Below are 16,174 nucleotides of genomic sequence, written 5' to 3'. Positions count from 1 at the left end.
TCGGAGAATCGTAAGAGCACTTCAAGATGTTGTTTTACATTGGGCTCAGAATTGATATCTTGGTTTAGTCGGAAGCAATCTTCAGTAGCACAGAGGTCTACAGAAGCCGAGTACATAGCTGCATCTATGGGAGCAAGAGAAGCTGTATGGTTGAGGAAACTTCTATTTGGATTATTTGGGAAGCCACTTCCACCTACTACTATTTATTGTGACAACCAGAGTTGCATCAAGCTATCTCTTAATCCTGTGTTTCATAACAGGTCAAAACACATCGAGATACCTTACCATTATGTTCGAGACATGGTTGAGAAGGATGTAATCAAGTTGGAATATATTAGTACAGAGGATCAAATTGCAGACATTCTTACCAAACCACTTGCTAAGACAAAGGTGGAACTTTTCCATAAAGAACTTGGTATGATTGTAAAATTTGAGGACATCTTAGAGAAATTGATTATTGTACATTATTTTTATATATATTATAAATTAAAACCTGTGTTAAATTCTTAAGAAGTGACGACTTCAAAAGGTTTTTCACTTGTATCAGGAGAAGTTGTTGTAACGTGACGTCCTTACAATAACTTGTAGCATGATTCATTTTTGTGAAAGTGTTTCAAGTAAGGGCTTTATCTTGCAAATCAAACAACTAGGCAGTTGATATCATTAATTTGATTATCTACAAGTTGTTTGTATAGATATGTTTTCTGTACTTGGTGTATATCATGCCCTGATATTTTGATAGGCCATTACCACTCTAAGCATTTGGTGATCATCATTAAGTTGATGTTTCTGATAGGCCATTGCTTTTGAGAGATTGGTGAATATCATGAAATTGATATTCTTGTAGACCAAACTCTCATGTGTTACAATGTTTTATATTTGACATTGGATAAAAGAAGTCTTATGATCAAAGACCTCTTGTACATGTTTACCCTACTAATCTAAGAGGTAGTGTTAATGTATAGATTAGTTGGAGAGTTATTCATAACTATTATAATTATACTTATGTTATATTATAAATGAGATATTTGATAAACATATATATATATATATATATATTGTTATTCTAAATATAAATTAAAGATTTTATATCTATACACATTAATTTAGAGGTTCATCGTATTAAATATAGAACTGACTTATTATTTCGGATGTCAGTTTATATTAATCTCGATAAATGTTATCGAGCGCTTGCATTAGGTTCATATTTGTTATCGGGCGCAAGTATTACATCAATGCAATAATATAATCTGCGTTTAGTTCTGTCTTAATAATAGTCACGTCTAATAGACGTGACTCAAATATGAGTCATGGCTATTAGTCGTGACTCCTCTATATTCTGCCCGCATATATATATCTGCCGATCTCCTCTACTTTAAGATACACAACGAACACAGATATAAACAAGTCTTCAAGTTATCTTAAAGCAGGAGAATTCTGTTATCGACTTCCAGTATTTTGCAGTTGAGGAAATAATCCATACCATCTTCTATCCATCATCATATTCTGATCTTGAACAGTGATTCAGTATAACATAAGAATTAAGTCTGTTACACTAACAAAGGAAGACAAAGCGAGATGCATCCATGCAAATGGATTGTCATTTAATGTTGTTCACTCATCGTATTGGCAAAAAAATGGTGAGATCAATTAATGAGGCTCCAAAGGGGTTCAAGGGCTCGGGTTATGAGAAGGTGTGCACCACTTTATTGGATAGAGAGGTGATCAATGTAGAGGTTGTCATGCAGTCCATCAAGGATTCATGGATCGAAATAGGTGTGACATCCATAGTATCTGATGGATGGAAAAATGGGAATAATTGTCCTTTGGTCAGTATTATTGCAAATGTTCTCATCAAAGCCATTAAAAGTTGGCCCTCAGAATGTTGTTCAGGTAATAACTGACAATGCCACGAATTGTAGGGTGGTTGGGTTATTGGTTGAGGAGCTCTTCGAACACATTTTTCGAAAACCTTGTGTTGCGCACTAAATCCAATGCTCCAAAATATTGGCACTAAGATTGAGTGGATTAAACAAATGTATGAAGATGCACAAGGGATCCAAATGTTCATCATAAGCCACCATATGACGCAAGCCATATTTAGAAAATTCTCGCAATTGGAGCTCTTGAAGGTAAGTTAAATCATTTTAAATTTAAATATGTTTAAGAAATTTAGTCATTTTAATTTAGTAAACTTCATATGTTTTTAAATTAAAATTTTAATCCTGATTTTAACTGTTTTGATTTTAAAATAGGTTATGGAATGGGTTTTCTATACTCTACATATAGAACTTGAAAATGGCAATTATGAAATGATGTTTCAGTAGAACAAGGTGAGGACGAGATAGGATGGGTGTTTTATAGTATACATATAGAACTTGAAATGCTAGTTACGAATGGACTTGTGATAGAATTTTGATGGCAATGGGTTGTAGGTGCAAGTACATTTGTCCAAGAGAAGTACTCCCATTTATGAGCATCAACATTGTTCTTGTCTTTAAGAGCGTCAAGACCACAATCATCAGTGCTTGCAAAAAGCATGAATTCAATGTTCATTGTAGATTGTATGTGCTTGGGAAACAATCTTTGAAGGGTTGAGTTAAGGATACTTCAACCAATGCATGTCCTGCCCGGATTCCCTCTTGAAGCTCCGTCAAATTTGAGTTTAAATCATCCCTCCAGGGGTGGTTGCCATTAACACATCTCTCATTTGCTTTTTGAAGTTAACCCCCTACTCCTATAAAGGGATATAATTTTAGACCTATCCACCTGCCTCTCATTTTCTTGTCCCAATGAGACATTATAGTCTCCTTTTGTTTATTCAAAACCCGACTATTGGTAAGCTCAATGACAGAAATCTCAATTTTAATTATGAGTCGTTCTATATTCATCTTCTTATTCTAAAAAATTCTTGGCTTGTGTTCCTTCCATAATTCCCATAGGACTATGGAAGGTGTAGATACCTATAAAGAGCTATAAATATTATTCTTTCTAAGGAGGCACCAAGCTTGTAGCATATCAATTATAGGACTTGGAAATGTTGATACCCATCCCAATTGTGAACAGAGCCATTTCCAGCATTGACTTGAATAAGGGCAATGCAAAAAAAGGTGGTGAGGACCTTCCTATTTAAAACAAACTAGTGAAAAATCTTGCCTTAGGCAAACAAGTTTTATTCCAACATAATGTTGTAGAGAGGGAGTCCTTTGTGCTCCTCTTGAGAGACATGAGGAATTTATACCCCTCCTTCGAGTTGTATTCCTTGCTCTTGCTTCCATCCCACATCAATTTGTCCTTTGCCAAAATTGAAAGTTACTTTCCTCTTTGACAAGGTTCTTTTTAGATCTTTTGATTCCTTAGGAGGGAGGTTCGTATGTTATAATCCTTCCATTTCCAACCTTTTCCTCAATCCTCAAAGGTCACATAATCTATAATTCTTTTTCCCCATCTAACTTCAAGTGTCAACCTTAATTGGGCTAGTTTACCATCCTTTTCCAAAGCACCATATCCTCCCCAAGACTCTTGCCAAAAGAGAGCCTCATCCCCCATCCCCAAGTTCCATGTAAGTCTATCTTAGATGGAGGATTTATAATCCATCATGAAGTTTATTAATTTGGGCCCATATTTGTTGATTAATCAAAGGTCATTTATTATTTAATTTAATCTTTGGAACCAATTAATTAATACATTAAAAATTGGGGACATCACATGGGTTCATTACATAACTCTCTAATTTCAAAATTTTAAATCTTGATAGGTTGCTAGTTAATCATGACCAGAGAGGAACTGGAGCACATACCTCATCCACTCAATAAAATGCAATAGAAGGCAAATAACTTGGTCTTTGTGCATTCAAACTTGAGGCACACAACACACAAAGACAATGCAAACAAAAAGGGGAGGCATAGCATTGGGATGTTGAATAAGAGTGTGTGGAGTTGGAAGCCCATGTTGATGCACTTGTAATTGATGCTAGTGGCACTTCTTGTGCTTCTAATTTGCAACAGCAAAGTGATGATATTTGTTTGATGGTTTTTGTTGAAATTTGATCACTAATGACTAATTATTAATGTTGACATTATTATTTTTAACCGAAATGATATAGTGGTGTATTTTGGCATTTTGTTATGTCATTTGGACTAAAACACTAATATATGCGGTTGTGTTTTTTGCTAAGTTGCTTTAGTATTAGCATAGTGGTGTATGAAATTATTTGCTGCAAAATCAGAACCTAGCCAAAAAAAAATGGACGAATTTCGAACCCACATCCATACCAAAACCCAAACCAGCAACTTAGCTTTTTAGGATAGGTCTTATATCAATCTGAATGGCCTTCTCATGTGGTGTAGACTTGTCGAGGACAATGCATTGTGTTGCCCATTCCAATTGACATTTCCTAAAAATTCTTTCCATCCTCTTGGAAGAAACTAACTTTTGGGATCCATTGGGTAGCCCTTTTAGTGTCACTTCTTGCCCTTCATGCTGGAAACAAATTGTTAAGTTTGGCAGATCGAACAAAAAGCATCCCAAATAATATATCCATGGAGTGCCTAATATCAAATTGGCATTTAACAGTACCAAATAGAAGTCTTCTTCAATGGGCTGCTTCCCCAGAAGTACTTCTAACTGGGGTACTATCTTCGAGCATTCGACCATGACTCTGATTACAATTGTTGTTCTGAAGCCTTTGAAATCTTTATTCTCCAACTTCCTTTTTGCCACTAATTTCTCATTTATAAAATTATGAGAAGCTCCATTGTCCACTACGGTGATGACTTTTTGTCCCTTGAGGGTGTTTTTTATTCAGAAAGCATGGTGTCTAGATGTTTGAGTGATGGTGGCCAGAGTTAATTGTTCTTCATCCTTATACGTAGCCTTTTTGTTGGGAATCTCTTCATTCTCTTCTTTTGAAGTTGCTTCTAATTGGCAGGCTTGATTTTTACATTTATGAGTGGGTTCCCATCTTTCCTTACATCTATAGCACCACTTTTTCTTGTGTAACCCTCAATTATGATAATTGTGTCATTTTTCCCATGGCTCTTGACATTTGAAGCATGTATTGTACCTTCTCCCATCTTGAGTATTTGATGCTTAAAACCTGTAACAAATGTTAGCAAATGGAAAAGACAACATAAATAGATATAAGATGATTATTAGAAATTAACAAGATGAATATTATTAAATCATCTAAGTACTAATTCCCATACTAAACCCACCTAATCCTTTGAAGGAGGCTCTGCTCAGAATTACCTAACCCTCATGAGAATAACTCTCAATTAGGAAATCATCATGTTAAGAGCACCTTCTAAGGCCTCTGAGATCTCTATTAATGAGTGAACTCATTAATATACTTGGTAGAGATCCCACTTCTAACCAAGCCTCTTCTCTCTAATATATGCATATGATTAACCATTACAATATATATTGTCTCCAAGAGATTCTCTACAAATCTCTCTCTAGGTTCCAATTCGGAATCCCGACATTCAATAGAGAATGCCCTCTAATCTGAGTTTTCTTAAAAGAAATTTGACATTCTAATGAATGCCCTCTACCAAGTTCTTACTGGATCTCTATGAGAACTATAAAGTTCTCATCTCAATCCTTGATCTTGATAATTTTATCTACCAATTGATTCATATTTATTTATGAAATAAACATATCAAATGAATGCACCTCTGGTTCCCTTTAGTTTTTTCATTTTATAATACTTCATAGAATATATATTACTTCAATTCCCAACATTCAATATATATTAGTTTAGTTTCTTTACTTTCTCTACTCTAATGGTTTTGTAGTTCAACTCTTTTAGGTATAATTGTTTTTTAACCCTCCCATATTTTATTTATCATCCATGTCCTTTCCAAAGAGTTGCAAACCTTCGTAATCACAATCCTTTTGAAAGTCACAACCCTTCATAATCACAATCCTTTGGAAAAGTCATAATACTTCATAATCATAATCCTTTGAAAAGTCACAACACTTCATAATCACAATACTACCAAAAAGTCGCAACACTTCATAATCACAATACTATCAAAAATTCACAACCTTTCATAATCATAATCCTTTTCAAAAGTCACAACTCTTCATAGTTAAAATATTTTTGAAGAGTCACAACCATTCATAATCACAACTCTTTCGAAAAATCACATCCTTTCATCATTGAAAATTTTGAAGAAGTCACTTGTTTTCTTCTTATTCCTCTTCTAATAATCCTTCTTTAACTCCTCTCTTCTTCCTTACTCTTTAAAATGAAATCTCCTCCCTTTTATACCTTAATTTTAAAGAGTCACATCTTTTTATTACATCTCTTGACCTTTTATTAGATTTAGTTAATTTATATTATATTATTTATTTACTTATCTATTTTGTATTTATTATCATTTATTATTAGATCTTATTTAGAAACATAACATACTTTCTACAATATTCTCTTCTATACAATTTAACTAATTTATTTATTCATACTAAATTTATTATTATTTAATTGTTTTAAATATTATTTTATTGATAATATATTATATATGTAATTTTTATTTATTATTTCTATACTTGAATATGATTTTCTTATGATTATTTATTTAATTATTCTTAAAAATATATTTTAAAATGGGGACATGACAGTCCACCCTTCCTCAAATTGCTTGTCCTCAAGCAATTAGATAGTTTCTTCTATTGATTTGAAAGATGTACGTCTTTTATTCTAAATTTTTAGGTTGTTTTCATTGACATGATTGACCCTAAATTCCAATTTTCATTGGCTTTCTATATTAGTGTTCCATATGAATTATTTTCCTCCTCTTTTACCCTACAAGATGGCAAGATCATGCTCTAATACCACTGTAATGTTCCTTCTGCTATTTTGATCCATAAAATTTGTAAAAAATGTTAGTAGATGGAAAAGACAACATAAACATATACGAGTATTAAACAATCATTAGAAATTAACAAGATGAATATTATTAAATCATCTAAGTACTAATTCCCATACTAAACCCACCTGATCCTTTGAAGGAGGCTCTACTCAGATTTACCTAACCCTCTAATGAGAATAACTCTCAGTTAGGAAACCATCATGTCAAGAGCGTCTTCTAAGGCCTCTGGGATCTCTATTAATGAGTGAACTCATTAACAATACATACTTGGTAAAGATCCCACCTCTAACCAAGCCTCTTGTCTCTAACATATGGATATGATTTACCACTACAATATATATTGTCTCTAAGAGATTCTCCACAAATCTCTCTCTAGGTCCCAATTGGGAATCCCAACATTCAATCAAGAATGTCCTCTAATCTTTGAGTTCTCTTAAAAGAAACTCGACATTCTAATGAATGCCCTCTACCAAGTTCTTACTTGATCTCTATGAGAACTATAAAGTTCTCATCTCAATCCTTCATCTTGATAATTTTATCTACCAAATGATTCATATTTATTTCTGCAAAAAACATATCAAATGAACACACCTCTGGTTCCCTTTAGTTTTTCATTTTATAATCCTTCATAGAATATATATTACTTCAATTCCCAACATTCAATATATATTAATTTAGTTTCTTTACTTTCTCTACTCTGATGGTTTTGTAGTTCAACTCTCTTAGGTATAATTGTTTTATCATCCATGTCCTTTTCAAAGAGTTGCAAACCTTCATAATCACAATCTTTTTGAAAAGTCACAACCCTTCATAATCACAATCCTTTGGAAAAGTCATAACACTTCATAATCATAATCCTTTGAAAAGTCACAACACTTCATAATCACAATACTACCAAAAAGTTGCAACACTTCATAATCACAATACTATGAAAAAGTCACAACATTTCACAATCAGAATCCTTGTCAAAACTCACAACTCTTCATAGTTGAAATATTTTTGAAGAGTCAACCATTCATAATCACAACCCTTTCAAAGAGTCACATTCTTTCATCATTGAAAATATTTTAAAAAGTCACTTGTTTTCTTCTTATTCCTCTTCTAATAATCCTTCTTTAACTCTTCTCTTCTTCCTTACTCTTTAAAATGAACTATCCTCCCTTTGATACCTCAATTTTAAAGAGTCACATCTTTTTATTACATCTCTTGACTTTTATTAGATTTAGTTAATTTATATTATATTATTTATTTACTTATCTATTTTGTATTTATTATCATTTATTATTAAATCTTATTTAGAAAGATAACATACTTCCTACAATATTTTTTTTTTAGATCAGTAAAAGGCCGAAGCCTAGATTAGTTATTGTTATTTGTTGTAATTAATTATTTTTTATGTGTTACACGAATTCGAACCCAAGATCTCCCACATGAGAGGCTCACAAGTGTTACCATTGTGTTGTAGGCTCTTGCCTTACTTCCTACAATATTCCCTTCTATATAGTTTAACTAATTTATTTATTCATATTAAATTTATTATTATTTAATTATTTTAAATATTATACTAAATATTATTTTATTGATAATATATTATATATGTAATTTTTATTTATCATTTCCATACTTGAATATGATTTTCTTATGATTATTTATTTAATTATTATTAAAATTATATTTTAAAATGGGGACGTGACAAAGCACATGTTCTTCCTTTACAATTCATCTTTGTCTAGGTAATCCTTGCGGTGGTTGTCCCTCTTATGGAGGGTCTTTGTATGATCATTTGAGACTTTGTTATTAGAAATGGATGGCTCTAAACTTAAGGCTAGTTCAATAGCATGATCTAGAGTTGTTGGCTTGTGCCCACCCACCAATTCTTTCAATGATTCTTCAGCCCATCCACAAACCAAATAGGTTAGCTGCTCCCCGTCTATCCCTGTAACTCTTTATGGAATTCTTTGGAACTTAGTGATGAGTTCATCCACTTTCCATGTTTGTCTTAGCTGAGTTAGATCCTTGAAACCCTTTTGCGGATGTTTTTGGTCAAAGTATTTGACTAATTTCTGAAAGAATTCTTCAGAAGAAGTTATATTTTGGTGCCCTCGAGTAAAGATTCCATGGTGCCACCATTCATGGGCTAAGCATTCCAAGTGTAGGATGGCAAATTGGACAACATCCTCTCCTATCATAGGGTTGAGGGACAAATAAGTATTGAATTTTTGGAGTCGTCCATGAGCTGTGATTTTGTCAGATCTATCAAAGTTAGGGAAGGTTATCTTATTAATCTTGTGTTTTACGTCGTTACTAGACTGTCTCATTTCTCTCCTAGGAGCTTCTAATTTCTTTGCTTCACAGTAATTCCTGAATAAAATGCTTTTCCTCATTCAGGTTTTAAATTTGTGTAAGCTTCTGCCAGTTCCTCTGTGTTGTTACAGAGGTGACTGATTTCTTCTTCTTCTCTTGGGATATACTTTCTTTGTAGAAAAATAGGTTTCGGGAACTTAGGTGTGGATGACCTACTATTATTTTCTCAGTGATTTGTACTAGTATCCTTTCCACCAGGATTTGTCCTGAGATCATGGATTAAAGTATTCATGTTTTGCAAGGCTTGCATAACGACTTGGATTCTCTCATTTTGTTACAGTAATGTCTTGGTTGTTAGTTCTATAAAAGTTTCCATTTCATCACATGTCAGTCCACCCATAATATGGTTTGGTTGATATTAGGATTTGCTGCTAGTTTCTTTCTTTTCCTTTCTAAGCCCCTTTTTGGCCTTCGGCTCTGTTGCATTAACAGGATGGCAGGATTTAGCTCTGATACCAATTGTAATGTCCCCTGCTAGGCTTTGGCCTGCTATAACCATAATTGTCCCCATGTTTAATATACTTATTGTTTATGTTGGATTGACCTAGAAATGTTAACTTAAAACTATGCTATTCCATAATACAAAGTAAGGAACTTATTCATTGTTTATGATTCTAATGTTCATGGGGCCCTTATTACTACTCCAGTTGAGAAGGGAGAAGATTAGAATGTAACCAGGGCGCCTGATACCAATTATAATACGTCCCATCAAAGTTTATAGATACAAGCCCTTATCCTGTGTTGGGACTGCGCCCTTAAGGTTTAAAAAGGACATTGAGTCCTATCCTATCTTGGGAAAGCCTACTGGCTGAATTTTAACAGGTCGGAGACATCTGTCCTTTCCTTCTCAGGCATAAATAAGTAATAGTTTCCGAGCATGAGGTTTATAGTTATACATATTTTCCAGTGCTTTATTAATCTGAGTAAAAGGCGTATATTTCTTATTTATTACAATTATTCTTTTTACTAGAGAAAGATAGGATGTTGAAGCATACTTGATAGCAGCAGATTGTATATAACTTTGATTCTGTTGTCGCTTAGTTTCAGGCTTACAGTCTGATCACTGTATATGCTTCTCATGCCTTTTTTCTTATCTTTCCCACAATGGCTGTCGGAATGAATATGAATGTCTTGTCATATCTTGGTAGTTTGGTAAGTCACATTTTGGAAAGGGCATGCTTCATGCCTCTTCACTCTCAGCACCCTTCATATCAATCATTTGTCGTATTATTCCCCAATTCTTCCGAACACTGTCTTACCCGATTATAATTATAATTTCATGAAGCATGTAGTAAAGTTAAGGATGTATAATCTCATACGATATCTTTGATATATGTAGTGAACACTGGAATCATTATTCTCCTTATTTGACTAATCGATATTTAAACCTAGTTTCTGCTTAGTCATCGGTGACTAAACATCATCTGTCCATAGCAAACATCTATTACTTTTGGCAAGCTCGTATTCCTCAAATCACCATCTACCAATATGCTCAACAATTACAAAATAAATTTGTTTTGGATTATTGAGCTTGGGTAAAATCGCACCAATCCTCTATTATAAACCCGATAATAAATTTCTTATCATGGGGCATCGAATGGTTGCTGTGTAATCCAGTGTTGGCAAACTATTGAACTGATGTTAGTAACTTAGTAGTGCAATTCAACAATATATGAATAAGGATATTATTAAACGTTAAATATTATTTATTTAATTATTATTAAGTATTTTTATTTTATTATTATTCAATTATTATTAATCTAACTATTAGTCATTGATGAGAATTAATTTAGTAAGATAATATTTATATTAATATGTATGCAGCGATATTACATAACGTAAAACAACACTATTTTCTCAACAAGCCAAATCATTTAAGATACGAGTCACTTGACATTTTATAAGCTATGTGTCCTATGCTAATGGACTACAGTCATGTCTCGTGGACTCATTTATCAAAGTTTTTGTATATCTGGTTAATATTATAAGTATTTCTTCTATGTTCATACTTGATCTATTGAGATTTTCATACACATACACTTCCACATCAGATACATGTGATCTAACTAGAGAACTTTTAAATTTTATACTACATACATCTATATATAATCTTTACTTATATCAAGAAAATCTTCCAACATGGAGCCATAATAGCCATGATTTGAGAACTGTATCCACTAGAAGAACAACATCACGCAGTCTTTAGTTAAAGAAGCATGTCATAAAGCCCATGTGAATAATGGTGAGAGATTAGAAACATTGAAACTTTATATATGTTTTACTTTGAACTTTGTTTCTCTTTCTGCACACTATATTTGGCAGGAGTTAACAACAGCAATTGTTTTTCTATATTCTGGTGAGTATTTTAGCGTATTTAATCTGCCATGTTTTTCTTGTGTTTTTTCCATTTTGAACCATATTGATTTTAATTTCCCTTATTATAATTTATACAAACAAATCGAAGTAATGAAAGCATCTACACATTCTATTTACTATGCCATGTCAATGGAATGCCTGTATAACTTATACCCACAAACTTAAGTAATGAAGGCAACTGAACTCAGAAATCCACAGCTATTATTTGTTTATTTCTAAGCTATTCCTCTAATGTTCTGCCATACATGTGTGCCCTGAAAATCATCTTACAGACGTTTACGAACACATTCAACCCAGATTCATGTTATAAAATAGCTTGCATTCAGTCAAGAGATTGGTAAAACAAATTGGTGCCATGTGATATGACTTGCTAACTTTTTGTGCACCATATAGCGCAAAGCAAGTATTAAACTTGCTGAATTGTTTCTTTGGATTCTGTCTATAGCACAAAGTAGAGGATCAATTATTTTCCAGTTCCCTTATATACAGACCCTATCTGACACAGATTTTCAACCATAAGGACCCTCCTCATACTTATTCTCTACTTAGTACTTTGTAAACATAAAGCATTCAATTCAAACTCAAACATTGAAACTTCATATATTGTATGTCATGTTGCTCTAAAATGCCAAAAAATGTCCAAAAACCAAATTTATCATCTGAAGATTCCTTACTAGAACATCGGCACGAGAAGGCAAGTCAAGACCGATTTGTAATTCATCAGACCGTTTGTGAATAAGGCGTATTGCATCCTCCATTCCATTGAGCTGCAAAACCTTCCGAGCTACTTTTATCATTGGAAGATAAGAATCACAAGCTGTAACAAGACCCTCCTTTGGATAATTTTCGGGGGAGGGAACAATTTCTCTCATGGCACGTAAGGACATCATGGACAACAAGCCACTGCCTGCACTGTGAAAACACTGCTACTTTTAAGCACATGAAAATTCCAAAGTAAAAGAGGTAACATAAGAGAAAATAAAATGCATAATTTTCACCCCCATGAATATGTTCAACTACAAAATTTCCAGAAAACCAATCAACAGTTTTGGCTTCATAATTTTTCAAATGACTAAATATCAAAAAAGATTTACTTTGGCAGACTAGCTTTGAGAGTTGTATGTCATGGTGTCTGAAGATGATGTGCTTCTGCTACTGTTATAGGTTCTTTATGTTGGTCATTAGAATTTCAATACTCACTCATAATTTCTATTAGTTAACAAACTTTACACTGGTCAATTATTTTCTTTTCTGCTTGTTCACAGAGTTCTAGATGAAGCCTGGTAATCCCACATGCAAAACAACAAAAGACCCTGAAAGAGACTGGGTACAAACGGGATAACAGGCATGGCCACATTTGGATAGAAGTAATTTTGTGTACAGATATATATACTCATTGGGTCTTGACCAAGAATATTACTCCTGGAGATACAATGGGATGATGAAGGCTCTGGTGCGTTTAGTGAGGAAAACCTCTATACGGTTGATGTGGCTTGCAGATCTGGTGACAACCCTCAAGGAGTGGATCTGTGTAGGCATTTCTTCCCTCCCTCTTAATTGTCCTCTTTCTTGCCTTCAAATGTGTCCTTGTGTTGTATGTCAGTTTGTATTTGGCGGTACTAGCCTTAATTGCAGAGGACTATGGCCATCTGCACTTTCATGTGGAGGGATGGCAGAAGGTTACAGCCCTCTTGCCAACTCTGTCAAAGGGAATAGATTTAAAACGTGAAGCATTGTCTAGTGAAAATAGACATATTTTAGCTTCCACTAAGTTCTATGTGGTTGAACAAGGTGAGCATGGACAAGGGCAAGTAGGAGGGGAGCAAAGTAAGTGCACTCTTACCCCAATTAAGTGTCTCACCATTTGCCCTAATAAGGAAATCGCTGGTGCGACTTCTTGAATCTTGTCACTTAAGAAATGTTGTTGCATTCTTCGTTACTTTAAATTCTTTTCAAAAGCCCTCCTACAAATTTATAGATAAGTGGATTCTAAATGTTTCAAATAAGCAATTGTGGTTTCATGTTTTGCTCAGTTGTATGATCCAAAGAGAGTTTCTTTTCTCCTTTAAAAATCATAAAATGCAGTCTATTGTTATTAAAAATCAATTTTGGGCAGCTGGTAACTCCATTTTTTATGCATTGGAATGATCACTCAAAGCCATTATTGAGGAAATTATGGCTCTTTCTAACCCTAGATCGTTAACTTATTAAAATGCCCCCCCATTCTTTGGGCCTTTCTAACCAAATTGCTTGCCCCGTTTGGAAACACTCTCAAAGTTGATGAAACTAAATCCACTCTTCCACATTTCCACGCAAGGGTTATGATTTCCCTCACTCCAGGAATTGATATTTCTAATGTTCTAAATATTAATTGAGGTGCTTCTATTCATAATTGTTCCATAGAAATTAAGGAGGCCTTAACACCTGCTTCACGTGTAGAAAGGAAGGGCTCTATTGGGTGTTGGTGCCTAAGACAGGTAGGGGGAGGGGTAATGGTGTTTTGTTTTGGGCCCTAACGATTTTTCCGCCCCTACACACACACACGCATGCATATACATAACTTAAAAGACAAGTGCAATTGGGTATTGCTCCCGCATGTCCATAATGGAATGCACTCCATAGAATTGTAGGGGACTCTGCATGCATAGAACTTGGCTACAACATTCAATACTACGTGGGTGCCCTCTTAGGGTCAGCTGGGGTATAGCTTGATCTGATCGGTGGAGCATTGGGCTGGGCACCTGAGAAGAAATTGCCCTATTATTAGAAAGAAGATTAGGAATCCTCCTGTTGTTGAACAACCAATGCTTGACTCCCTAGCTAGTGACAATATCTAAAAAGGACACTTGCAATCAAGATGTTTGTCCTAGTAGTTTACCTTCTGTGACCTTGAGTCCTACATTTGTGAAGTACACATTCTAAATGATATATGTGATCTACTCTTTTCCTTGAAAAGACTATGAGGTTGTCCAAATAAATGACAATTTTATTTTTCAAATCACCAAATGAAAGGTCCATCGCCCTTTGAAAAGTAGCTCCGACATTAATTGAACTTAAAGCTTCCAGTTATAGGCAAATGTGCCCCACAAGGTTGTGACAATTGTTTTGTGTCAATCCTCGAGCACTACACTAATTTGGCTGTAACCAGAGAAGTCGTTGAACATTGACATCATCTCAGAGCCAGATACTAACTACAAAATATGATCCATAAACGGAAGCCCATACTTGTCCTTGAGCGATGTCTGGCTCAAGTTGCAAAAGTCAACACATATTCTTATTTTGCCATTCTTCTTCTTGACAAGGACAATATTGGCAACCCATGTGGAATGATGAAGTGACTAAATAATCCTAGCCTTAAGCATCTTGTCTACTTCATTAAAAATATGGCATCAACCACCTTTGGGTTAAATTGTCTTTGACATTTGTTTTTGTCAAAAAGGAGAGAATTTGGGCTTTAAAGGAATGTGATGTTTGAATTCACCATTCATAAAGTCCTTTAAGTCTTCATAACCCCATGCAAAGACAACGTGATACTCCTTTAATAAATTTACAAACTTCTCTTTTTCTTGTTGGGATAACTCTTTTCCAATCAATACCATCTTCGGATCCATTCCAGAACCTATATTTACCTTTTTGTGTTCTGAAGAAGTTGAAAGCTTGTGTCGTCAACTCTTTTCTTCCCTTTATTAGTTTGATCAAAAAGATTTTCTATGGTGATTAGTCCTTTCGACAACGGTATTTCCCTTCAATTGAGTAAGATAAGAGCTATCTACTTGTTTCTCCTTTTGATCCTTCACTTATGGGCTATGAGATCCTTAAAAATTTAAATTAGAAAAAGGCTCTCAACCTTCAAGAAAAGCAATGATTTTTTTGTCATCATCAAAGACTTGCCAGCGTTGGTTGTTACTAGGGATATTAGGCCTATAGATCATTTCTACCATGTAAACATCCCTATCAAGCTTAGCGTGAGGAATGGGAAGCAGGTTATAACTGCAAGGGAATCAACTTTAGTGTTTTGCTCCCTAGGAATGGGTGTTATCAAAAAGGCATCAAAATACTCTAACTCATCCCACACCCTATTTTGAGAGGCTTTCAACCTTTTATTCTTTTTCTTATATTGTGCTTTGGTTTGGTTAACCACCAACTCTACATCTCCCATCACATTAAGCTTCTTAATCCCTTTCTCCTTTGCATACTTGAGGTCTAAAAGAAGGGCTTCATATTAAACCATATTATTAGTAGTTTCAAAGGCTAATTTATAGCCCTTTGGAAACTTCTCCCCTTCTAGTGATATCCATACCACTCCAGCGCTAGATTTGAATGATGATGAACTTCCATCGAACTGCATGGTTCACAACTCTTCTTCTATATTAGGTGTGACAATCTCAGCAACATTTTCCACGTTAGAAGTCATCATGTAAGTTTCGTGGTTAGTATCTACATACAGGATCTCAACTCTCGGATCATCAAATTTTAAAACTATGTAGTTAGCTTTAGGTTCAGGATAGAGTCTAACCTTCTTATCACCAATGGGAATTATAGCATGAGACATATTCATT

The 16,174-nt window shown here is 34.3% G+C and overlaps 1 protein-coding gene across 2 annotated transcripts in view; it reads right to left on the bottom strand.

Annotated features, from left to right (window-relative positions):
• The window catches only part of PRMT7 (protein arginine methyltransferase 7), a 248,103-nt gene that overhangs the window by 222,968 nt on the left and 8,961 nt on the right, over nt 1-16,174 (bottom strand). The window contains exon 2 of one of the 2 annotated variants that reach the window (XM_089798974.1): nt 12,290-12,527. In XM_089798974.1, coding sequence (XP_089655100.1) covers nt 12,290-12,527 — 238 coding nt within the window. The remainder of the gene's footprint in view (nt 1-12,289; nt 12,528-16,174) is intronic. The other variant, XM_089798975.1, reaches the window with a different exon arrangement.

This window comes from Cupressus sempervirens, chromosome 9 (assembly GCF_028749045.1).
Source record: "Cupressus sempervirens isolate cs-2001-9-10 chromosome 9, ASM2874904v1, whole genome shotgun sequence".
Lineage (NCBI taxonomy): Eukaryota > Viridiplantae > Streptophyta > Pinopsida > Cupressales > Cupressaceae > Cupressus > Cupressus sempervirens.
Note: the sequence above shows the minus strand (reverse complement) of the source record. Positions and strands in the feature narration are given on the sequence as shown.